This window comes from Phragmites australis, chromosome 4 (genome assembly GCF_958298935.1).
Source record: "Phragmites australis chromosome 4, lpPhrAust1.1, whole genome shotgun sequence".
NCBI classification, from domain to species: Eukaryota; Viridiplantae; Streptophyta; class Magnoliopsida; order Poales; family Poaceae; genus Phragmites; species Phragmites australis.
In genome coordinates, this window is record NC_084924.1 from 1,917,184 (window position 1) to 1,942,256 (window position 25,073).

Sequence of the window (25,073 nt, forward strand, 5' to 3'; positions counted from 1 at the left end):
CTATCACCACGAGCACTTCATCTTGTAACTAGAGAGTCCGTGGGCATCATCATTGGATTGTGTTCTTGTCATTTGTTGCTTCATACATTTGAGTCTTGAGTCCTCTGGTAGATTGTAAAACATTGTTACTGTGATTTACATGTTATTGTTGAGCCTTTTATCAGTGTTCAATTACATTTAGCTAAACATGCTCACTCTTCATTCCTGCATTTAAGAAATCCTCCATGGGTGAGATGCCATAGCTTCTTATGTTTTAAACATTACTAACTAAATGCACGTACATTGCAACAAAAATACAAAATATTAAACGTGATAACATCAAGTATAAACTCAAAGTATGGAGATGAGGATACGTCATAGAAGCATTACCGAACGAATATATTAAGCTATGCCGTAGTTTAATTTCAGATGGGATCCAAAAAAGAGGAGAAGATTATCCGCTATTTTTTCTCTTATTTTCTTCATTTATTTTTGTTAGTAAAATATATCTTATATTTGTAGCCGGTAACGAGTCAGGGAGGCTAGATAACAAAGGCGAATGACAAAAATAGATAAATTATTCAAATTTTAAGAGATTTTATTAGATGAGAGGAGAGTAGGAGAATATGTAATATGAAAACTAATTCGTGTTTTATATAGTAAAAATTATGTTGTAAAAAAGTTCTTGAAAAGTAATAATCATTTATTGATAACAATCTGACAAGTTTGTTGGAGGAAATTTTCAATTTACCACTGGACATGGCTTGGGCAATTCAGCGAGGGAGCCCACTGGCAAAAATAAAGATATTCTGTGATTTTTGTGTAAATGTTGTGACTTGTGAGGATAGTGGGAATGCTTGTGATGACGACAATAAATATGTGTGGAATCCAGCAATAACAATATAAATGGTCCAATCCTTTTTCTCAATTCTTTGACATCCATTTTAATGTTTAACATATTGAATAATTTGGTATTCCTATTTAAGTACTATGAATCTATGACGTTGATTCCACGTGCGCACTTTAATGTAAGCTAAAACCAGAACAACATTACACACAATTCAACAAATACATCTGATGCTGTTATTTCTGTAACTGATCTTGCACCGTTCAAGAAACTGTCCAAATATTCTTTTCCTCTAATATTGATATAATGAACTAAAAGCAGTAAATCCATACGGAAACAGAAATTACAAATGCAGGAGATAAGAATCCATACTAGCATATACACACACGACAGGAACGTAAGATGACAATTTCAGCTACCAAAATAAGAATGTTTGGTACTTTGTGTGCTAAGGTCCTGTTTGGTTCGGGCCTTAAACCAACCAGTAACATCTCTTTCAAACACATCTTGAGATACTGCCATCTCAATTTTGTGAAGGATTTCTAGCTATATTTTAAAGACTTGAAATTGATGAGGCCGAGAACTGCTATGAACTCTTGTGCCAAAGGGATCTGAAAGGCAACTGAGAAAACCACGACTCAGAGCCTGAAGATTTAGGAGAAGCATTTGTACCAGCGTGAGCATCTCGCCAAAACTTGAGAACATAAAGGCTCTCCTCCTCAGTACATCTCTTCAAGACAACACGTGATGCATACCCCATCTCGCTCATCAAATGACATATATCCAAAGGATCATTGTCTTCTAGGGCTATCATGTACAGCCACCCTCTTTCTGATAGCACCTCATGCACAGCAGGAAGAATCCTATCTATCACTTGGCGCCCATTCAACCCTCCAGCCCAAGACGATGTAATGCCCTTGCACCCAATTTCTTCCTGAGGTGTTGGCACATAAGGAGGATTAACAACTACCACATCAACCATACCAGCCAGATGTTTTTCAAGACCTGACACGATATCAGTAGCAATCAGATCTGCGTGCACGCCATGGGCTTCAAGGGTCACTTGAGTTGTCTCGACAGCATGTTGGTTGATGTCAGTTGCTAGGTACTGGGTTCCAGAGCCCAATTGCCTGAGCATGATTGCAAGAGAGGTGATGACATAACCACTCCCACACCCCACCTCCATACATAACCTCGGCTGTAGTGTCAAAAGTTGTGCTTTATCTGAGAGTAGTGCATCAACAAGGGCAAAGGAATCATCACATGGCTCATACACCTCTGGATGGCTCGCGACAAGCGGAATCTGTGCGGTGTTTAATGTCCTTCCTGACAAAGCCTGCAAGAACAAGTTATTGTCATGCAAACTAGAACCAACATTCTCTAAAATAAATATTGATAAAACACACATACATTTTTATCTGTTGAAAGCAAGCATAATCATTAGCAAAATGAAACAACCCAGTACATGACAAAACAAAATGGATAACTAGCTTTTTAGCGCTCCAACAGTGAACAGTTAAAAGGGCACCTTTAGCTAAATGTCACATAGTTCAGAACTAATTTTTGAGTAAGATCGCTAACTGCCCTAAACTGAAGGGGGACACCGTGGAACATATCTCTGTGTCGACCTCATGTTCACTGCAACACTAAAATCCCACACTTTGGGGGGAAAACATTTGGATAATATTTTACCATTTGTTTCTTGAAAAAATATTTTGGCAATCGAACGGTCCCTCCCCTACACCAAGAACACCGAGCAATGAAATCTATGTGTGTCGAGGGTTAGTCCTTGATAATGATTCTGAGGTGTACCGATTGATGGGCGCATGCGCAACGCTTGCGGTGTGTGTGTATTTTTGAGGAACGCAAAGAACACAAGGGTTATCCAGGTTCAGGCCTCCCGAAGGATAATAGCTCTGCGTCATATGCATTTTGTTATCAGTGTTTGTGAACTGGTTCCAGATGAGTCCCTCCTCCAATCCTAGACCCGTTCCTCTCTGTCCTCTACCAACCGGATCTTCTCCTCTTTATATACAAGAGGAGAACTTACAAGTGGGCCACTTTCAGTAGACCCATACCTAACTAGATATTCTTTTCTCAGGCTATCAACACACGGAGCATGCGTGCTGCACATTACGCTGGTGGTACTGCGTGGCCCATCCCATTCTCTTGGATACCTCCACTTTTACTTTACCTTGGTAGCCTTGCTTGTCCTCTCGCCGTGAACTGCAAGCTTATCTTCCAAGCCGTTCCGTCCCAGTATTCCATGAGCCCGCATGTGAACTCATCCACTTGTCTGGACGTTATGCAGACCCTGTCCTATCTGTCGCGCGACGTCAAGTAGATCCACAAAACCTCACTCCGTAGTATTTAATGCTACGGGGCGAGACACTACCCATCCGCGCCGGCCGTGACTTTGTTCGCTGAAGGAGATGCCTCGGGAGGGAAAACACTTAAGTAGAAATTAATAAATACGATTAGACATGTTAGGTATGGACGTTCCGCGACCAGCAAGGACCGGTCGCGGGATCACAATATATCGCAAGGAGGCTGGTCGCGCAAGCCTCGCGCTGGTCGAGCGAGCCTTGACCTAGTCGCGCGATGAGTCAGAGTTCGGGAAATATCTCCCGCCGGTCGCCATATCTCTTGTGGAGCCCATTAGCCAGGACACCCCTTACTCAACACTCCGACAATGGGAAAAAGCTTAAGCAACACATTGATGGCTACATGAGACAGTTCAACATGGTAAGGATGTGCAATAGTTATAACACACTATAGTCCAGCGTGCTGAGCACTGGTGAGACGCCTAACTAAACTAGCCATTGCAGCCGTCTCGTCTCCTATATTTGCCTAATCCCGATTGGTGTAAACCACCTCAGTAGTTACCGAGAAGGTCGCATACATGATTGATTCAGGGTTCAAATTTCCGAACCAAATCCTACTTTAGTAGGTCAGCCGGTTGGGGGCACCCGAATGCGAATGGGGATCAGAGCCGCCCTACAGGGGAACTACCTTGCCGGCGGTGCAGCAGCCATGGCAACGGGATACACAAACGAGCTCGATCCTAAATCCCACCACCTCCGCTAGGTTTCAACTGGTGAGATACGAGGGCTCATGTCCCGTTCCCAATCCTCTCGTGTCCCAATCTCGAACCAAAAATTTTAGTGGGAAGTGCTCACCTTGCCCCTGATGGGAGGCCCCTTCTCCTCTACGCTCGCGGGTAGCTCCGTGAGCTTCCCCAGCACCGCCGCACTGTCGCCGTCCGCCATGGAGCAAGGAACCGGAGCCTCGAGGGCGAGAGAGAGAGAGAGAGGGGCTGCCGCGAGATTTTGCGGCGGCGTGTCGAGGGAGAAGAGAACAGGGAGAGGTGCGAGGGCGACTCGCGAGTGGGCTGAGCCTGACCCGTCCGAGCGCGTCGGTCGGTTTGGCTCCCCTCCACACAAGCTCGGGCACGGGCGCGGCGCGACCCTTCTGCTGTGACCGACTCGACTCTATCCACATCGGAGGCAAAAATCTCTCCCCCAAAATCTAGGCGAGCCGTGGTGGAATCCTAAACCCGCCGCCGCGGTCGCCGCATGCTGGCATGGCGCTCGTGTCCACGGCTACCGTCGCGTCGTCGTCCTACCACTGCGATCTCCTCCTCTTCCCGACGACCAGGAGGAGCTGGCACGGGCCGAGGAACCGCGCGGGCGCGGGAGCGAGGCTCGCGGTGGTGGCGCGGGCGGGCGCCACCGCGAGAAGGGAGGAGGTGGTCCCCGCGGCGGAGGGGGGCAGAAACTCGTACGAGGTGGAGTCTCTGATCGACCGGCTGAGCAACCTGCCGCCGCGGGGCTCCATCGCGCGCTGCCTCGAGACGGCGCGGCACCGGCTCACCCTGCAGGACTTCGCGGCCGTGTACCGCGAGTTCTCCCGGCGGGGCGACTGGCAGCGCTCCCTCCGGCTCTTCAAGTACATGCAGCGCCAGTCGTGGTGCCGCCCCGACGAGCACATCCACGCCATCGTCGTCGGCGTGCTCGGCCGCCAGGGCCCCGCGCTGCTCGAGAAATGTCTCGAGGTCTTCGAAGACCTCCCCGCCGAGTCGCGCACCGCGCTCTCCTACACCTCCCTCATCGCCGCCTACGCGCGCAACGCGCTGCACGAGGACGCCCGCGCCCTGCTCGACCAGATGAAGGCCGCGGGGGTCGCGCCCACCGCCGCCACCTACAACACCGTCCTCGCCGCCTGCGCCCGCGCCACCGATCCTCCCGTCCCCTTCGACATGCTCCTCGGCCTCTTCGCTGAGATGCGGCACGACGTGTCACCCGCCGTGCGCCCGGACCTCACCACCTACAACACCCTCCTCGCCGCTGCCACCGTGCGCTCCCTCGCTGATCAATCTGAAATGCTGCTGCGCACCATGCTTGAGGCTGGCGTCTCCCCGGATACTGTGTCTTATGGTCACATTGTGGATGCCTTTGCCAGCGCCCGTAACCTCTCTCACGTAGCCAAGCTGTTCTCCGAGATGGCAGCCACGGGGCACACACCCGATGCCTCCGCGTATCTGGGGCTCATGGAGGCACATACCCGTGTCGACGCAACAGCTGAAGCGGTGGCCGTGCTGCGGCAGATGCAGGCTGATGGCTGCACGCCGACGGCCGCCACATACCGTGTCCTGCTCGATCTCTACGGGAGACAGGGGCGGTTTGACGGTGTGCGTGAGCTCTTCCGCGAGATGAGAATGGCTGTACCACCAGACACGGCCACATATAATGTGCTCTTCCGTGTATTCAAGGATGGTGGCTTCTTCAAGGAGGTGGTAGAGCTCTTCCAGGATATGCTTCGCACTGGGGTAGAGCCTGATATGGGGACCTGCGAAGGTGTCATGGCTGCATGCGGTCGCGGTGGGCTCCATGAGGATGCAAGAGAAGTTCTTGAATATATGACCAGAGAAGGAATGGTGCCTACTGCAGAGGCCTACACTGGCCTGGTTGAAGCTCTTGGCCATGCGGCTATGTATGAGGTCAGGATACGAACCCCAATATTGATAGCATGATCCTAAGATATCCCTTTTCCGATGAAATATTTTATTGGTGATCTTTTTGGTATGCAGGAAGCCTACGTTGCTTTCAACATGATGACTGAAATTGGTAGCTTACCAACTATAGAGACCTACAATGCTCTTGCAAATGCGTATGCCAAGGGTGGGCTCTTCCAGGAGGCTGAGGCCATTTTTTCTCGGATGAGTAACAATGCTGGCATTCAGAAAAACAAGGATTCATTTGATGCCCTCATTGAAGCATATTGCCAGGGTGCACAATTGGATTGTGCAGTGAAGGCATACATGGAGATGCGCAAGTCCAGGTTTAATCCAGATGAGCGCTCCCTTGAGGGAGTACTCAATGCCTACTGCATAGCAGGGGTCATAGATGAGAGCAAAGAGCAGTTTGAAGAACTTCAATCTAGTGTGACTGAGCCCAGCATCATTGCTTATTGCATGATGTTGTCACTATATGCTAGGAACGATAGGTAATGGTGAAGGACCTGTTGTCTTAATATTCTAAAATATCATGTTCTCTCTTGAAGATTGCTCATGGTTTTAAAATGAAAACATTAATGTTGACAAATAAGGCAGCATTATATTAGCAATGTGTTATTAGTTTCCTCATCAAACTAATTGGGTGTTTTCGAGGAAATAGGAATAGAGAGATTTACGAACTTCAGTCAGGTGTGCCAGTCATCTACTTTTGATATTGCTAATCAAAGTTGAAACAAGCAATTGTTAAATAAATTACCAATTTGAACAACCGACCCTTGGCCACTAAAGAAGGCCTAGTGGGACTGGGAGCACCGATCCATATGCTGGTAAAATTCCAGAAAATTTGGGTGAGAATTTATCAGATCAGGGGCCCTGATTCTTCTTCACCCCAATTAATACGATTATGCACTCATTTGGGTGAGAATTTTCAGAAGCTTACGATACTATTGGAGTTCTTTTGATGTGTTGATTCACACTTATGATACTATCAGTTTGAATTCGTAATTATTTAATGTTGTGGGCTTGGTTTCTTCCTTTTTATTTTGTGCGCCCCTTCTGATGCTTAGCATTCTTAAACTGGTCAGGGATGTTGATCTAGGTATGGCCTAGCCTACATTATTCTGGATTTCAGGCAACATTGATAATGGACAATGTCAAAAACATGTATTATCAGCTTAAATCGAACAATTGTCAAGGAAACAGTCAATATTTTGGATACAAGCATACTTGTGTTTATATAACTTAGAAGACACCAAAAATATGATCTTGTTTGGTGCTAGTTATAAGATTAATGTGCACAGCGCGTTCTCAATTTCTATGCGATGTGACAGGATTGCATCGTAATCAATGTGCATTTTCAGGTGGACTGATGCATATGATCTGCTGGAAGAAATGAAAACAAATCGTACTAGCAATACACATCGAGTAATTGCTTCCCTTATCAAAGGGGAGTACGATGATAGCTCCAACTGGCAAATGGTTGAATATGCCCTGGAAAACAGTACATTGGAAGGCTGCCACTATAGTTTACGATTCTTTAATGCTCTCCTTGATGTGCTTTGGTGGTTTGGTCAGAAGGCTCGAGCTGCGAGAGTTCTGGATCAAGCTGTAAAATGTGGGCTCTTCCCTGAATTATTTCGTGACACCAAGCTGGTCTGGTCTGTAGATGTGCATAGGTAATGCTATATTTCTCATTTGTAGACTTGTAGTATTTACCTTAAGCAAGCATATTTTCTATTTTCCGGGATTTACTCAATTTCAGTTTGCATATCAGGATGTCGGTTGGTGGAGCACTGGTGGCTGTGTCAGTATGGCTCAATAAGCTTTATGACAGACTAAAAGGAGGTGAAGATCTTCCCCCCTTGGCGTCTGTTGTTGTACTGTAAGCATTCAACCTATGACTTAAATATTCCTTTCGTATTATTGTCTTCTGTTGTTATGTTATGGTATATTCTTGAATTGCCTCTATAATCAGTTACTCGGTTGTTTTGATTGATACACAGAAGTACTTCTTGACTTTAAGCTACTGCAATAGTGTTGTTTGAACTTTAGATGAAAAGGGGGCTGTTGATAACTGGGATATATTGAAGCACAAATATTTGCAAAGCATAACAGCGCTTCATAGGAATTATTTCATTTTTATTCTAATAGAGTAATATACCATTGTTCCCACAATTAAATTTTGTGTTTCACTTGCATATAATTATCTATTTTAGTGAAAACATGCTTGGAATATTTTGCTTCTAGCCTGCTTTGGTCTGTCTGACAGTTCTTTGGTTACCAGGAGGGGAGAAATGGAGAAAAGCACGATTACGAGAGGACTGCCAATTGCAAAAGTTCTGTACTCCTTTCTAAATGATACACTGTCAGCATCCTTCCATTATCCGAAATGGAATAAGGGGCGAATCATATGCCTGAAGTCCCAATTGAAAAAGCTGCAGTCAGCCACAGATTCGTCAAATGGATGTGCCATAGTTGGTTTTGTCCCCATGACAAACTTACAATTGCCGTCTCCCGGCTCTAAAATATATACTAGAGAGTCCCAATCTGATAACGGTACTGCCCATTTGCCTGACGAACCATTGGTAGAGGAAAAGGAGTCAGAGCTTCTTGCATTGTGAGTTTGCCGATGTGATGGTATCTTTCTGAACTAAGGAAGACAGATGCAGAATAACGGTAACAAATTTGGAGTTTGGGCATTCAGATCTTCTTGTGCTATGGCATGGCCATATGCATATTTGCAGCGTGTGCTTTGCTTCAATTATACATGGCCCTCGCGAAAAAAAGAGGTTCAATTATACACAGTGAATACCACTGCAGATTCACATCTTGCCCGAAATTGGTGAGCCGCTGGTTCCTGCTAGCTTGATAAACAATTGATTATAAACTTCGAGTTGCATTTCAGGATCTAGCCTGATTGGTTTGCCACCTAACCTTGCCATGACTAAGATTAAGCATGCCACACTTAGGCTGCTACATATTGTTAGTCAAGTTTCAGAGTCTTTGCCCTATAAATTTTCGCCGCACTTGTGGCGGGAAAAAAGATTGTCATGGGCTTGCGGCGTGCCACAACGCAAAATATTCCCCACCCTATCATTAAAGTCACATTCTTTCTCTTTCGTTCTCACATTTCTTACCATAATCATCAGCACATGAGTCTCGTTCATGGTGGGAGCTCCGTAGATTCCTGGTCACCACGTTCTTTCCAGGTCCCTCTCTCTATGCCTTTCCTCTCATCTTGAGTCCTCCACCATCCCCTCCTCACGTTCTATTTATGCATAGATCTGAACCTTCACCCTTTGTAGCAATAGTAGCAACTCTTCTGATCCTTTTCTGTTTAGCAGTAGCAGCAACTCTTCTGATCCCTTTTCGTATAGTAGCAGCTCTCGACTCCTACCTCAAGTTCAGAAGTGCAGCTCATATAGAAGAGAAAAGGTGATGCCTTACCGGGTAGCTTGTGGATATTTGTCCTTATCTTTTAGTTCTGTTGGTTGTTCCTGTTAAAATTATTAGTGTTTTGCATGCTCCTTTTGAAATAATTGGCGTCTTGCATGCTCCTTTTATCTTCTCTGATGTTTTTTGCTTGAAGAAAGTGCTTGCATTAGTAATATATAAGTTAATTACTGATGATGGTTTACTTGTACCTCTTTATTAATTTGTTTTAAAATGTAAACACAACTTATGTTAGAAATGGGTGGTTTGTTTGTTCTGTGGATTTTTCTCCTATATTTTGTTTATCCCTATCATACATGTACTAGTATAGTAAAACTTTGATAAATTTTTTTTCTAGATGGGTGAGAGGAATTTGTATTTACACAATATTATATGAATCACTACTGTATGTGAAGGAGAAGATTGATTGTTGCTGTTACTTTGTGCTTAGCCATATACTGGTATATGATTCACATTCAGAAAAATAGGAGAAACCTGTTAAATATGCTCCCATATTGAATAGAGATATTAGACGGGAGTCACAGTTGAACCGCTTGTATAATGGAACTGAGGCACATTGCACCAATGAGTTGCGTATGCGAAAATTAGTTTTTCACAGCTCATATGCTCATATTAGATCACTTGGTTTATTAATGGACACATTGAATGTCACAGTGGAGGAACAAGTTGCAATGTTCATTTATGCTGTGGATCAAAATTGATCAAACAGATTAATTGACTTTGAATTCAATCGATCGAGAGAGACGGTTAGTAGGTACTTCAATACAGTTTTAGACGCCCTATGTCTACTTGCATGTGATCTCACTCGCATCACATCAACGGAGACACATATCAAGATAATAAGTAGTCCAGTCAGATTTTACCCTTACTTTGAGGTATGACTAAGGTGTTCGTCCATTAGTTTTCCAAGTATTGTTATAGGTTATGTCTCCATTTAATTATTCAACACTTGTGTCTTTTTTTGGGATATATAGGAGTCTTGGATGGTACTAATATACCAGCATCGGTCTCTATCCTTATGCAAGATAGGTTTAGGGGTAGAAAATCTATTCCTACCCAAAATATATTAGCAGCTGTTGATTTTGATCTACGGTTCATCTATGTTCTTGCTAGATGAGAGGGTTCAGTCTACGACTCTTATGTGCTTTAAGATGTACTATCACGTCCCACTGACCTTAAAATACTAGAAGGTAGCACTATTACACATGGCTCACATGTCAAAACTTGTTTCAGTTTTTACCTAATTGTAGCACACATATTCATGATGTAGGTAAATTTTTCCTAGCCGATGATGGATACGTAGCAAGGATGGGCATACTACCTCATATTGTGGTGTCTGCTATCACTTAAAAGAATATAGGGGTGATAGAGAGCTAGAATGCCTGAAGGAGTTGTTCAATCATTGCCACTCTTCGCTTAGAACAACCATTGAAAGAGTGTTTGGTACATTAAAGGATCGTTTTAAGATCTTTGTGAGCCAGCCATTCTTCCATTTGAAAACTTAAGTCAAAATTGTTATTGCTTGCTGTGCGTTGCATAATTGGATCCTAAAGGATGGTCCAGATGAATATGTATATGATGATGTTGCTTGGTATTTAGCCCTACCAAGGAGTAGGAGGGTCCATTGTGATTTGCAACAGGAGAGTCGGGAATGAACACGTAAACGAGATGCGGTAGCACAAAAGATGTGGGAAGATAAAGTAGGACAACTTATAGCTGAAGGTGTATCTAATATGTAGAAGTTTGATATATGGTGACTGCTTTTGTTTCCTGTTTGATCTTCCAGTTTGCTATGTATGTGTACACTTTGAGACATTAAGTTGTTCTATTATTTGCACTGCATAATTATTTTTTAATTTTTTATGTTCTATGCTGATTCAACTGGGATGACGGTCAGAGTAAGTTCATGTTGGATTCGTGCATTGATTACATGAAAGATCAACATGATGGATTTAAGTTTAAGAAGCAACATCATATGAAATATGTTAATGCCTTAAACAAAGAGTTTGCTATGGGGTGACAGTTGCTCAAGTTGATCGTCACTTTAGGTACTATAAATAAAATTAGAAGTATGTCTCGAAGGCTTTGAGCAGCAGTAACAACGTGTTTGATGCCACTAGATGCATGGTGATTATTTTAGATTCTGAAAAAGCTAATATCAATGTATGTGCAATTTTATTTTCTCTATAAAAGCAATTGCAAAAATGTATATGGCAAGGTTAGGTAGCAAACCAAATATATCCTAACTCTTTTTTACATGAAATGTATGATAGGGCTAGGCGCTTGCTCTGTAAGCACATTAAATTCTTCCATGAGATGCATGAGTTATTGATAGGCAATAATGCTGATGGTTCTCTTGCCATTGATCAAGATACTTGTATGAATGACTGTGATGACTCAGAGAGTGGTGATTCAAAGGGTTGAATGACATGAGTGGATATGCACTTCCTGAAGATTTAGATGGTGATGATTTTGATACTTTGCCATTACCATTATCTCATATAGCTGGTGGAGAAAAAAAACTCATCTAGCACTAGTCAAGCTGGTGCCAAGCGTTTAAGAGGCGTCAAGTCACCTTCTAATAAGCCAAAAAAGTCTAAGAGCCATTTCTCAGAGTTCACTGAATAAATTAATTCCACATTGCTATCACTCTAGAAATTTCTCAATACTCTTGCTCCTTAAGTGCCCCAACCTCCTAACCCTCATGCTAGATTGTGGGAGAGGCTAGAGGCAAAGACAATTACCAATGATGATAAAATAGTAGTTAGTCAGTATCTTGCTCATAAAAAAAGAAAACATCTTAAAGTATAATATTTACTACCATTGTCTGATGAATTATATCCAGACTTTGCTTGTAATTTTACATCTATGTGTGTAGTGTCATTTGAATGTCTATTATTTTCTTTGCAGAGTAATGATGCATTTGGAATGACATTGTATTTCGTTATCCTACATGTATTTGTTGAAAGTTAAAACAAGTTCAAACGTGTAACAGCAGCAACATAACATCAAGAGAGGGTACCAAATGTGAAGACAATAGCTCGCCTAACACTTATAAGCTGGTACCAAGCGTTCAAGAGGCGTCAAGTCCTCCTCCAAGAAGTTACCATACACGCATATATATTGTAAGAGTAGTTATCGTACAAACACACATGATATAATAATTTGTAATAGTAGTTACCACACGAGCATATGTGTTGTAAGAATAGTTACCACATAAGGACACACATTTTAAGAATATTTATCACACAACACACACATTATAATAATTTATAAGAGCAGTTACCACACAATTACACACGTTGTAAAAGCAGTATCACATAAACACATATATTGTAAGAACAGTTACCACACAAGCACGTATATTGTAAGAATTTTTAAGATTAATTACCACACAAGCACACGTGTTGTAACAGCAGTTACCACATAAACACACACGTTATAAAAATTTAGAAGAGCAGTTACCACACAAGCGTACATGTTGTAATAGCAGTTACCATACAATAAATGTTAAGAGAAGATATTCTTATCACTCTAATTTGTTTGGATGACTAAACCCACCGTTGAGTATAAACCAAACACTGCCATAAATTTTTGCCAAATAATTATGTACCAATCCAAACATGTGTCACACAATATTTACCATAACTAATATGTGGCATGACTACAAACTAAACACTCCTATTTTACCATAAAATTAGTCAAGCCGCAAGTGTGACTAACATATAACCTTAGGTATGGAAAATTTAGTGGCAAACCAAACAAACCCTTAGATTATGTATGTTGTTGTTAGTTGCTCACTTGCTCTGTATCTATGACATTCTTGTCCGAACTCACTTGGTGCACCGCAACTCTGTAAAACATGATAGCCTCTTTAGCCTGATAAGTCACTATTAGTGGAACATTTCTACTGTTGATATGCTCTGAATCCTAATGAAAATAGTGAGACATATCTACTGTTTTATTTTTACAAGGGTCATCCTCATGCCAGATCTTTCCACGCAAATTGCCACTTGAAAAAAAATGATGTTGTATGTATGGTGTTGATGTTTACCAGATATGTGAGGGTCCGGTTGGAATGGTGGGACTTGGGCGGTGGCAATGCCAAACACTGGAAGGGAAGAAGGGTTGGGCGATATATCCCACCCATAACATATTATGAGTGGCGAATATATTAGCATATTAGGTTGGGAACAGGATTGTACGGGGAGGCAACAGTGAGTGTAGGAGCTATGCTAGGTAGGCGCGAAGGGTGTGCATGAAACTCTACCATGGATTGGTGGGATTTAGGCGACGCCGAATGCCGGAAAGGGAAGAAGGGAGGGGTGACATGGATGATGAATATATTAACATGGTGAGCTAACATACTAGATCGGAGGTATGATTGTATGGAGGGTAACAGTGAGTGCAGTAAGAATGCTAGATAGGGGTGCTGTAGAGGGAAAAGATGATGGCTAGTAAAGAAATGGGTTAAGCCTTTATAGCAACCTGCATATTCAAGTGAGCTTCACAAAGAATTCCACATTCAGACCAGGAAGATCCGGCTAAATACTGAATGTGGGGTCACCCACCGGACGAAGCCACTGGCATGTGGGGCCGTCAGTCAAACAAGGCTCTCAGCCTCTCATCAGCCATCGTGCTACCGCGCGCAGTACTCAAACCAGAGAGCAACTACCTACCAGAGGCCGGAAGCGACGGCGCCGCCGGAGATGGAAACGGAGGCGGCGGCGGCGAGGCAGGCGAAAGAGTCGCTGGAGCTGGCGTTCCAGATGTCCCAGATCCTCGACACCGGCCTCGACCGCCACACCCTGTCGCTGCTCATGGCCCTCTGCGACCGAGGCGCCAACCCCGAGGCCCTCGCCGCTCTCGTCCGCGAGCTCTCGTCCGCTGCTCCCCCTACCGCCGCCGCGGCACCCGCGCCCGTGAACAACGGCACCGCGGTACCGACCCCGACAACTGCGTCGCTGTTCCCCTCCGGCTTGCGCCATCCCTAGGGTTTGTGAGCTCCCTTCTTCCCCGATGAGATTTCTTACCAGTTATCACTAGATCTCACGATATGCACTTAGGCATTTCTGAAGACTAAATATAGGATGTAACATTTCCTTCTGTTGAGTAATTTTTCTTCGGCCACAGCGGCTTCCTGGTTTGTGATCTGCAAGGGGATAATGCATGTACGTTGTGTAAATAATTCCTACATTTAGGTCATGGATTTGATTCAGATAAAATGTGCATTTTCGTATGACGTGACTGCAGATATGGGTTGACTGTAAGATTCAGACTTAATGTCTCTGTTTTGTTCAAGTAGGGACTAGGGATAATTGTTAGTTTGATGAACTGTGGAGATCGTCGGTTGTTGTTTATGTGCAATAAGGACAGTTACACTGATTTCTGTCTCAATGTTCCTTGTTCTAGAGGCTGCCCTCTTAGCCAATCTTTCTTGAGCAGTGGTTTTGTAAGGGTGTAGGTGTGCTGCAGTGACAACTAGATAAATCGATCGATTAGTCATTTGTGTACATTGGTTGAGAATGCTATCCCATCCATTGTTCTATGATTCCATCATCATGGAAGTTCATGCTGTAGTAGAATGCCCAAAAGTTAGTTCATTGTCCTTGGATACTTGATCAGGTATAAAGGTTATACTTGAGGATGATAGGTTGATCAGATTTGATGTTGTTATGTTTTTGTGTCTCTGACAAAAATAAGCAGTAAGTAGTCAAAATTGTTGTTCATTGCAATTGTAGATTCTATGCTTTGAGTAGTTATGAACATAGACAATCAATTTTCATACAATGAAGCAATGTGATGTATGCGAGTTGGCTTTCCCACGTACCGTTTCTTTTGTTTCCTAGTGCTGCATAAGTCTAATAATCTTATCACCACACCACGTGATAACATCATAATTCAAGTAGGTTAATTCTTTCAATTGTGGTGAATATTAACTATAGATCTTTGATATCGATACTGCCCGGGATGAAATTATGTCTTACAACGATGATGCTCTCACACCAATGGCCCTCATACTGACTGATTTAAGTTGCAAATTGCCTGTACTGTTCATTTGGCATTACCAAATTTAGTGGAGTGTTTCAAATTTCAGATGATGTGCAACCACTATGAGTTTTTGCTATCTGTTACTTCAACAGTATCTTACTTCTTATGTTGTTTTGGATTCGTCCATAGAGTTATTTTGGCAAAATCCAAACTATCAGCAGCATTTTATCTAGTGCATTGAGACTTGAGACTGCCGAATTTTATCCGGCCCTTTTTCTCTTGATGGTGATGATATTTCTTGCATTTGTGCTTAAGCAGGTACTATCAAAGACTGGATGGACGGAACTGATGTGGTTGATTTGAAGTCAAAGAGGCAAATTCAACGCTGGAATTGCTGGATGAAAAGGAGTCACCATCTTAGGGAGGATGTAAATCTTGCTTTACAAATTGCATTTGTGATGCTCTGGCTGTTGTTTCGACAAGAAAGCTGTGTAGGTCATAGAGCTACTGAATTGACGTATGCTTTACTAGATTTGCGCGGGTTAAGAGTAGTAGTCATGGGGGGGGGGGGGGGCATTGTCTTTTCATTTGTCATCGGGCTACCTCCATCGGTTGTATATGTATCAGTTGGAAACCCGGCCTTGCGTTAACTTCTTTGGAAAAGGGAAGCTTTATAAACTCGTAGTCACATTAAGAGCCTGTTTGTTTCAGCTAGAGATTCTGAAAAGCAGCTTATAAAAGCTGGATTGTGAAAAGCTGGATTGTGAAAAGCTGGATTGTGAAAAGTTTTTAGACTGTAGATTCTAAAAAAATTTAATGGACAGTTTAGTAAAATGGACTTTCACAATCTATCAAAAGCTAAGGAAAACTAGCTTCTCAGATTCTCACAATCCAACCAGCAGATTTTAAAAAGCTATAATTAAAAGCTGCCTGTTTGTTTCAGCTTCGGATTATAAAAGCTGAAAGACAGAATCCAAAGCTGAAACAAACAGAGCCTAAGATGATTAACGCACAAGAGTCCCTTTGCATTATCATGTGCTTATCCTGTGATGAAGGTGTCCTAGCCATCCATTGATCGAACACTCATTTTCAGATGACAGTCGAAAGCTACGAGGATGACATCTCATCTCTGTGCCCGTGTCCTGTTAGAGGTGCATTGTGATACCATTTTACTGGTGCCCCACTTGGCTGTGTTATTCAACATCCTACTCTCGATTTTATTATCTTGTCCAGAGAAAATATTAATAGTCTTTGTACCATTCTTGCAAGTATGCATAATTAGTACTCCTTTGGATTATATGTCGTTTTAGATAAGATATTATCTCTAATGCATAGTTCTAACTACTATTTTCTAATATAATATATTTATAAAATCTAAGATAAATCTACACATATGATTTTAAAGTTTTAAAATTAAATATTTTAAAAGCGTAGTTAGTCATAGTTTTAAAATTTAACTAATTTTTTTTCTAAAATGATACCTATTTGTGGTCGAGAGAGTAGATTCGATCAATTCTTGTTCGCAACTCTTGCAAGCTGTCCAGGTTCAATGCATCGAGTCCGTACTGCTTAGGTACTGCAGGTTCAATTTAACTTGATCGGGTCAGGATTTTGGGGCTGAATCTAACAAAACAATCTGTTCGACTCGATCAATTTAAAAAAGAAAAGAAATGAAAAGAAAAGCCGGCTTGGCCCGATCCGACCCGACCGGCCGCGACTGGGTCGGTCCTTTTTTTCTGGTAGTGGCTGACTAGCTGGTCTGACACCATACGTGGTCTAATGGGTGGCCTGGCCCAGTGACATGGCACCGATTCATTTAGACATGTCTCGTGCTCAGGGTTAAAAAACCGATGGTAACCGAATAAAAATTACGATAACCGAGTAAAAATTATGGTAACCGAATTTAAATTAAAAAAAAATTCAAAAAAAATCTTTAAAAAAATTAGACACAATTGTAAGGCCTTCTGTGAATTTTTTTTTTCAAAAATAATGTCGTTTACATCATATTTTATAGGGAGAAAGTTTGAGAAAAATAAAAAAAGTTAAGCGTGCGGCTCAGTTATTAACTCATGCTAAGGAAAAGTTTAACATGCAAACACATATTTTTTTTGAAACGTATCTTAAGAGGATCTTTAAAATTGATTTCACTTTATTTAGAGTTTTATTAATTTCTCTATGATTTTTACAAAGTTCACAAGCATAAAGTGAATATGTTAAGAAACAACACTGTAATTAACTGTTTCATGTCTACTATTATTTTTCCTATGTAAATCATAGTATAAATAAACTAATAAAAATGGTTTCACTAATTTTTGAGGTGTGATGGGTCAGTTATGAATTAATCTAGTCGCAACACATTTATACAATCATGCATGTTACAATAACTAATTCATGATTTCATGTATTTTTAAAAGATATAGGATCATGTAAGAAGACTAAAAAATTAGTTTCATGATTTTTGGATTAGCAAAGAGTAAACTATGCATTTAACTTGGTTTAACAAATACAATTTCTCACATAAAATTTTAAACTTTTTTATGAGTATAAATACTTTTATCATGTAGATCATGTTACAAGGAAACTAACAAAATTTGTTTCATTTGATTTGAAGCTCAGATGAATTAGTTATTGATTTTACAAGATTGAGATAATTTTTAGGTTTTTTTTGTTGAACTTCACTGAAAATCGAGAAAACTGCTCGATAAATAAGAAAACCGAACGGTTACCAATAATACGAAAAATTTGAGAAAATCACTCGATAAATCGTAAAAACCGCTCGGTAACCGGTCCAAACCGACCGGTTACCGAACTGCTAAAATCGTGATTTTTTTTCTAAATTTCAAATTTTACCAAATAAATTTTGTCCAATCTTTTTTGAATTTTCGACCGGTTACTGCGGTAACCACAAATTTTCTGTTACCGTCGGAGCTCAGTAACTAAGCTCCGGTCGTTAAGTGAACCGTGCTCGTGGTATGAGAGGTTTAATGTTGTTTTTTTCTTGTTAGTTTAGTAACATATGAAAATCTAAAAAACTGATAGATCTCGTACAGAAGACATAAACACCTAGTCACTGTATAGTCATCTATTTATATGTTAAAGATAAATAAATTATATAAAATCTTATAAAAATAAAAAAAACTTAAACGGATCTAACCGTATCAATCTAGCGTGCCGTCACTCCGACCCAGATACAGTCGCTAGCCGTATCGTAGCATCTGACCCGTTTATTTTTATGCCGTGTCTGGACCGGTCGATTTTCCATGCCTCAGACTGGCCCATTAGACCCGATCCAGTTTGTCATCTCGCCCCTCATGGCCCAACTCCCGCAATTTCTGGTCATTTTCTAGAGAGAGAAAAAACATTTCGAGGGAAGGGGTCACGCTGTGGCCCTGTACGGTGCGGAGTTAGGTCAAACCGCGGTTGTCACGCGGGGGGCGAGGCGAACCAAGCGGCGATCGTGGTGGCCGGAGATGTCGCAGAAGAGACAGCCGGAAGAGAGCGACGGCCCGCGGCGCGTCGGCGGCGGCGAGCCCAGTGGGAGCTCCTCCTCCTCCTCCCTGCCCCACCGCCCCGGCGAGACGAAGCGTCAGAGGGTCCCCGCCCTCCGCGAGTAAGCTCTCCCTTCCCTCATGCTCTCGATTGAAACCACCTGGTTTGGATCGTGCCGACGCGTTTACGTCGCTCTCTGATTCGATGCCGTGGTGGCTTGTTCTCCTGCAGTGTGATCATGGAGGTGATGAGGAATACCAGCATCGAGAGGTTCTTCATGGCGATCGAGCCCCTCATCAGGAGAGTGGTGAGACCACCTTTTCTTTTGTTATTTGCCTCATTTCTCGCTCCCATGGCTTAAAAAATTCATAGTGTTGATCGATTGGTATGAAGTGTATCCTTTAGGGCAATTAACTATTTGCCATCGTTATTAGTGGTATGTTCTTAAATACCATCCTACCGAAAAACTTCAACAAATTGCCACTTATGCCCATTGGAATGTTAAAACTTTGCCATTTTTAGCTGACGTGGCAGAATCTTTGAGGAATATTCCTCCCTGTTATGTAGCGATGAGGCAAAATGTCTTTTATGTCCTTCTTCATCTTTCTCTCCTTCTCTTGGGGTGATGCCAGTGGACAGCGGCTTGCGGCGGCGGTCACGCCTGATCTGGTCGCGGTCCACGCCTTGGTCGATCACCGGCCACCGACAGCGCGGCCTTCCCTTCGTTGAGCAGGGAGGCGAGCTCCTCATGGCCCCGTGTCTTTCTTTCTTCTGACTTCCCCCTCTTACTCCTGTGATGTCCTCGCCCTCTTTTTGCGTCTCAAAATTTTGCTATTCAGCGGGAGGAGAGAGGAAGAGAAATGAGAGGAGAATGAGGAAATTTTCCATGCAAGAGTTGCTTGCTTTTGGTTCACTAAACCTGTCTGGATTTTGTTGAGTTCTTGCAACAATTTCCCTTTGTGATCAGTGCGGTGTGTGTTCTTGATGCTTGGATGCATGTAGCCTAGCAAGGTGGTGTGAGTTTTGGCAAGAGTTCCTTCCGGGGCCCTTGCCGTCGTTCATGCCCTGCAGGAAAAGAAGCTCCTTTTCGGATCCCTTCGCCGCCTCTCGCCGGAGATGGTAGGATTCCTCTAGATATTCCACTTCTTTCTCGTCTCCGTTCTGCTCTAAGGCCATGGCGGCGAGGAGCTTGTCGGGTGGGGTTCCGACACCGCCGCTTGTTGTTCCTGGACCGACGTCGCCTGCCATCTTGGGAGTGTGGTTGGGTTGGATCTCTCTAACAAGAGTCTACATGACGCCATCTCCTCTTCGATCGCCTCCCTCGATGGCCTCGCGCCGCTAAACCTCTCTCAGAACTCGCTGCGCGGCCTGCCGCCGGCAGAGCTCGGTCGACTCCTAGGGCTACGGGTGCTCGACTTCAGCATGAGCCCATTCTTGGCGAGTGGCGAAGGCTTCTGGGCGATCGAGGTGGTGAACATCTCCTTCAACAGCTTAAACGGGTCGCACCCTGCTTTCCTTGGCGCGATCGCCTTCACCAATGGCATCAACGCCATCGCGCTCTGTGTTGCGCCGGTCAGAAGAAGGGGAAGGGAGAAGAAGAAGGGCATTTCAGTCAATTTGCCCTAGTATCCAGAGGAATATTCCTCTAAGATGCTGCCACGTCAGTGGAAGTGGCAAAGTATCAACATTCCAATGGGCCGGGTGACAATTTGTCGAAATTTTTCGGTAGGATGGTATTTGAGAACATGCCATTGGTAATGATGACAAATAGTTAATTGCCCCGTATCCTTTGGCATGTTTGTCCTTTCCAGGGTTATGATTGTCGGCAGAGGAGTCTCCTAATTAGCCGTAGGTTATACTGATGATTCATAGCACTGTTGCAAACTCCCTCTGTGTCTGCTGCCAATGACACTTGCTCAGATCGATTCGAGTCATTCAATCCCTTGAAAAGCTGCAAACATGCTATATTACTTCAATCATTCCCAACATAATGTATTGAGCCATACAAACCTGCAAATTTGAACTGAGAATTACCAAATTCTATGTTTCATTGTAATTAAAGTATGTTCTTGTTTAATTCCCAGATCACTGCTTTGAGAAGCTAGATTTTTATGATTTTATCTGTATCGTATTAACAAAGCTTTCGTTCCCGGTTTCCATTTTGTGTCCAGCCGTTCCTATTCAGAAATAATTTTACAGTGCATACCGTAGCCAGTGTTTGTCTTAAACAATGTGTTTGTTTTAGCCGTCCAGAGATGGTTTTGATACTTTATTCAATTCTAGGTAAAAGAAGAAATTGAATCGGCATTTACGAATCATGCCATTATGATGACAAGGTATGGTGTTTTAACACTACTTTTGATCATCACCATGATTTGCGTTGGTCACTATATCTCATTATCTCTAACAACTTTATTTCTTAATATTCATTAGAAGTGTCACAGACACTGTTCCATGTACATCAAAGAATTTGCAGCTGCAATTCATGACTAAACTTTCTCTTCCAATATTCACTGGCTCCAAGATTGAAGGAGAGGGCTCCTTAAGTATAACTATTGCTCTAGTTGATGCTTTGACCAAACAAGTTGTAGCACCAGGCAAGGAGTCCCTGATGAAGGTTGAGATTGTAGTTCTTGAGGGGGATTTTGAAGGTGGAAAGGACGATAACTGGACAGCTCAGGAATTTAACAATAACATTGTTAGAGAAAGGGAAGGTAAAGGACCCTTGATTTCTGGAGATGTGTTTGTTGCCCTTATCGGAGGCGTTGGAACAGTAGGGGAGCTTTCATTGACAGATAACTCCAGCTGGACACGGAGCCGAAAGTTCAGGCTAGGTGCAAGAACTGTGGATGGCTGTTTCAATGGCACAAGAGTACAGGAAGCAAAAACCGAATCATTTGTGGTAAAGGATCATCGAGGAGAGTGTGAGTTTATGCATTGGATTTTTAAATTTCAACGCTTAAGTTATCTTTTTACTTTGCTCTGTTGGACTCATCCTAGGCTTCCGATCGATTTGGCATAGTGGCATTTAATTTATCAATTGCATGGACAAATGTAAAATGTGAATTCCTTTTTTGTACTCTATACTTAGTAGAGCATAATATTAATGATAATAACCGAGCAAACAGTATGTTTCCGTACCTGAAGGATTTTTTATCATTATGTCTCTGTTGACTTGAATACTTCCTAAACGACCTAATTCGATTCCTTATCTGGCATGTTTTCCTCATGTTGACCAGTGTACAAGAAGCACCACCCACCATTTCTTGAAGATGAGGTCTGGCGCCTGGAGAAAATTGGCAAGGAAGGTGCTTTTCACAAGCGTTTGGACAAGGAGAAAATTGTTACTGTCAAGGATTTTCTCACCTTACTACATCTTGATGCTCCTAGACTTCGAAAGGTATCATTCTGATCTTCGTTTCTACTTCTGTTGTTCTCCATGCTTCCAAAGTTGGGTGCATCTCGTGTGAAAATGGGCTAAGTGTTGGAAAATTTGAAATTTTGTTGCAAACGTTCTTTTGATTGTTGCAAATGGAGTTTATAAATGTTGCGAGGACTGAATGTTGCAACATTGTTGCAGCAACATTCAGTCTTTGCAACATTTCGAAACAACTCTTGCAACAAATCAAAACAAGGTTTGTATGAAATGTGATAGCCAGCTGATAAATGAGATATGAAGTTAGGAAACTGGATCTATGTAGGGAATCTATATTTTCAATGAAGCAATTGTTTTTCTTGTGGAAAGGAGGTTGTTGCATATGGTAGTTGTGGTTTAGCAAAGATGTTTATTACTAACCTTGCTCTATGTTCAAATCATGCAGATATTGGGTGGTGGCATGTCAACAAAGATGTGGGAGGTCACTGTCGAGCATGCAAAAACCTGTGTTCTCACTGACAAAGTGCATTACTACTATCCAGACAATCTAAACAAAACTGGTGTTGTGTTCAATGTTGTTGGAGAAGTGAGAGGGTTAATATCTGATAAGTTTGTTTCTGTTGATGATCTTACTGAAAAGGAGAAGGTATTCACGTTTCATCACTGTCTTAAGTTCCTTCGAACAAGTTCACCTGTTTTCCCTCCCCCTCCACCAGTTTTGACCTGGACCATCTGTATTTACACGTTTGCTATTTTCAGGCTGAAGCACGTGCAGCTGTGAAGCAAGCATATGACCACTGGAAGAATGTCTTAACATGTGACAATGAAACGCTTGTGGAAAATCCTTCGCAGCTCTTCAGTACGAGATCTCCATTTTTTCATGAAAATCAATATAACCAATTTCCCACACAAGTTGCTACTGATGATTTTTGTTTGAGTCATTCAACCATACCATCAGCTGACATTTTCTCTATGGAACCTTCGACTGCCTTAGACCCTTGTGCAGTGGACGCTGAGGAGAGCAATGAAAATCAATTTCAGTCAGAGTTACCCACACTTGGTGGCCATGAAGCACCTCAAGAATCTCAGACACTGGAGAAGTTCTCTAACTCATTGGTTTATGAGGACTGTGCCACTCATCCCTCATTCAGTGAAAGCTATTATAGCTGCGCAGATCCCAGCATATCCTTTGACACACAAGATCTTGGCGCTGCACTGAAAGGCTTCATTGCAACCATATCGAAGCCCAAGGCATATAGAGGATGGAGGACATTGTCTTATGTGTTAGGATGGATATTCTATACCAAGAAAATTGTTGCACTAAAGAGAAAGAAAAATGGGAAATGAATATTTTAATTTGAGTTTGTCTTGTTTAGTTAAACTGTGAAATATAAGTGGAGAGTAGATCATGCACAGAAGAGTCGTTTGTTATCTTTTCTTCTTTTTGGGCACAGTTGGCAACCTTATCTGCTGGTTTCATCAGCTGTATATGAGCTTTTTTATCATTAAGGTTTCTGATAAGTGCCTGTAAATAATCAGATGCAGTTTTGTACAGGGTGAGAGATATGCTGATATGCATATAATGTGCAAGTGTTGATGATGTTTTGGCCGAGTTTGCACAGTATCTTCTGCAGTAGGAAATTACTGTTGTGATGAAGCTATCTTTGAGATGGTTATGTTTCTGTACTTGAAAAAAGTTCATTTTCTGTCCTAGGACGGAACCTCTCATTCAACAGCCATATTCTTTTTCTCATTGTTCATCTGTTCAAGTTTGATTTGGTGCTTTTTCAAGAAAAGATATGGACTGCCAAAAAAAAAAAGGTAAAGAAGTCGAGCTGAGCTGAACCCCCAAGGGCCCAACTATACAGATGAACTGTACGAAATACTCCAGGTAGCAGTGGATGTTGATTAGAGGCTCAGAGAGACGTTGGGAAAGCACTAAAGTATTGCATAACCACCGTAAGACCCAAAGGAAAACTATAGAAAAGACACAGGTTTGGCATTCATTCGCAGTTGCAGTAGCCAACGTCTTTATTCTCTGATGACTCCCTGCCGAACCCTGCACCCAATCATAACATGACCGTGTGATTTGCAGAATCATCAGAAAAATAAGCTGATCTACGCCTAACCTGTGGCTCGTCCATAACCTCGTTTAAATTACAAGTGTATTAGTTTTTTTATGATGTGTGGGCCGGTCGGTTGATTCGTTGCTGCTGAGATGAATCCAGCAGAGTGACCACACCACCCAAGGGCCAAGGAATAAACAAGCGAGAAAGAGAAAGAAACACGAGGAGGTTCCCTAGATCCTTTCCTTGCAACTTTCGCCTTGCTTCTATGTCCCTGGAATCAAGTGTTCGAGTCTCCGTGTGGATCCCCGCTCAGTTTTAACCATCAGTTTTAAACATGGTGACACTCGATTAAGCATCTACTGCTATTTCTGTCGTTCTCGTGAGCACTACTATACGTACAACTTAGAATCGGACAGTTGAAACCATTTGAGGTGGTGGCTCGTAAGCACATGCAATAGTTGAAATACATAGTTGTAACATGGTTGTACGCAATTGATTGTACCTGGACCATTTTACTTTGTACAATAGAATCATCTTTTTAGTTAGATCTCTGATCCAGTTTCATCTCTAAGCTACTCTAACTTATTTAGGATAATAACTATTGTTGTTGTAGTAGTAGTAGAATCATACTTCCTCCGTTCAAAAATACAACACACATTTTATTTTGGAAAGTCAAACTTTACATATTTTGATTAACAATTAATCAAATTATAAGTATATTTAGTGTATAAAAATTATACAACTAGAATCATATTTCACACTATATTAGTTTTATAGCAATAAACTATAATGAGCTGGTGAAATGTAGTTACTGCACCTTCTCGCTTCAATGTGGCTCTCTCATTCGTTTCTCTT

At 42.3% G+C, this 25,073-nt stretch overlaps 4 protein-coding genes across 8 annotated transcripts; 3 read left to right on the plus strand and 1 right to left on the minus strand.

Annotated features, from left to right (window-relative positions):
• Positions 1–1,060: 1,060 nt before the first annotated feature.
• On the minus strand, positions 1,061–4,231 carry LOC133915111 (uncharacterized). The gene is made up of 2 exons (XM_062358135.1): positions 4,006–4,231; positions 1,061–2,162 (listed from the first exon to the last, which is right to left on the minus strand). Exons 1-2 carry the CDS (start codon positions 4,093–4,095, stop codon positions 1,413–1,415), a joined length of 840 nt encoding a protein of 279 aa, XP_062214119.1. The 5' UTR covers positions 4,096–4,231; the 3' UTR covers positions 1,061–1,412.
• Positions 4,232–4,270: 39 nt separating this feature from the next.
• On the plus strand, positions 4,271–9,549 carry LOC133915110 (pentatricopeptide repeat-containing protein At1g74850, chloroplastic-like). 2 transcript variants are annotated; one of them, XR_009909294.1, is made up of 6 exons: positions 4,271–5,825; positions 5,916–6,331; positions 7,202–7,516; positions 7,615–7,722; positions 8,125–8,682; positions 9,185–9,549. XR_009909294.1 is itself a non-coding variant. In XM_062358134.1 (5 exons), the coding sequence occupies exons 1-5, from the start codon at positions 4,410–4,412 to the stop codon at positions 8,459–8,461; spliced, it is 2,592 nt and encodes an 863-aa protein (XP_062214118.1). In that variant the 5' UTR covers positions 4,271–4,409; the 3' UTR covers positions 8,462–9,549. The 2 variants fall into 2 exon arrangements, 1 of the variants encoding a protein (XP_062214118.1); XM_062358134.1 differs by having other exon boundaries at positions 8,125–9,549.
• A 4,367-nt stretch (positions 9,550–13,916) lies between these two features.
• On the plus strand, positions 13,917–15,974 carry LOC133915112 (mitotic-spindle organizing protein 1A-like). The gene is made up of 2 exons (XM_062358136.1): positions 13,917–14,288; positions 15,603–15,974. Exon 1 carries the CDS (start codon positions 14,003–14,005, stop codon positions 14,285–14,287), a length of 285 nt encoding a protein of 94 aa, XP_062214120.1. The 5' UTR covers positions 13,917–14,002; the 3' UTR covers position 14,288; positions 15,603–15,974.
• Positions 15,975–16,286: 312 nt separating this feature from the next.
• LOC133915109 (calmodulin-binding protein 60 A-like) lies at positions 16,287–23,773 on the plus strand. Of its 4 annotated transcripts, none has more exons than XM_062358131.1 (7): positions 18,332–18,894; positions 19,005–19,080; positions 21,057–21,109; positions 21,210–21,697; positions 22,013–22,173; positions 22,595–22,795; positions 22,909–23,773. In XM_062358131.1, exons 1-7 carry the CDS (start codon positions 18,755–18,757, stop codon positions 23,494–23,496), a joined length of 1,707 nt encoding a protein of 568 aa, XP_062214115.1. In that variant the 5' UTR covers positions 18,332–18,754; the 3' UTR covers positions 23,497–23,773. The 4 variants fall into 4 exon arrangements, with proteins under 4 accessions (XP_062214116.1, XP_062214117.1, XP_062214115.1 ...); XM_062358130.1 differs by having other exon boundaries at positions 18,333–18,894; positions 21,207–21,697; XM_062358132.1 differs by lacking the exons at positions 18,332–18,894; positions 19,005–19,080 and adding an exon at positions 16,287–16,435 and having other exon boundaries at positions 21,207–21,697.
• Positions 23,774–25,073: the final 1,300 nt, after the last annotated feature.

Bases quoted from the DNA above. Each gene is read 5' to 3' on its own strand.
- LOC133915111 (XM_062358135.1), bottom strand. From the start codon at position 4,095: ATGGCGGACGGCGACAGTGCGGCGGTGCTGGGGAAGCTCACGGAGCTA. The intron at 2,163-4,005 runs GTGAGCACTTCC...TTGTTCTTGCAG, and splicing joins GGCCTCCCATCAGGGGCAAG to GCTTTGTCAGGAAGGACATT.
- LOC133915112 (XM_062358136.1), top strand. From the start codon at position 14,003: ATGGAAACGGAGGCGGCGGCGGCGAGGCAGGCGAAAGAGTCGCTGGAG.
- LOC133915109 (XM_062358130.1), top strand. From the start codon at position 18,755: ATGTCGCAGAAGAGACAGCCGGAAGAGAGCGACGGCCCGCGGCGCGTC. The intron at 19,081-21,056 runs GTGAGACCACCT...ATTCAATTCTAG, and splicing joins AGCCCCTCATCAGGAGAGTG to GTAAAAGAAGAAATTGAATC. The intron at 22,796-22,908 runs GTATTCACGTTT...TGCTATTTTCAG, and splicing joins ATCTTACTGAAAAGGAGAAG to GCTGAAGCACGTGCAGCTGT.
- LOC133915110 (XM_062358134.1), top strand. From the start codon at position 4,410: ATGGCGCTCGTGTCCACGGCTACCGTCGCGTCGTCGTCCTACCACTGC. The intron at 5,826-5,915 runs GTCAGGATACGA...TTTGGTATGCAG, and splicing joins GCCATGCGGCTATGTATGAG to GAAGCCTACGTTGCTTTCAA. The intron at 6,332-7,201 runs GTAATGGTGAAG...GTGCATTTTCAG, and splicing joins CTATATGCTAGGAACGATAG to GTGGACTGATGCATATGATC.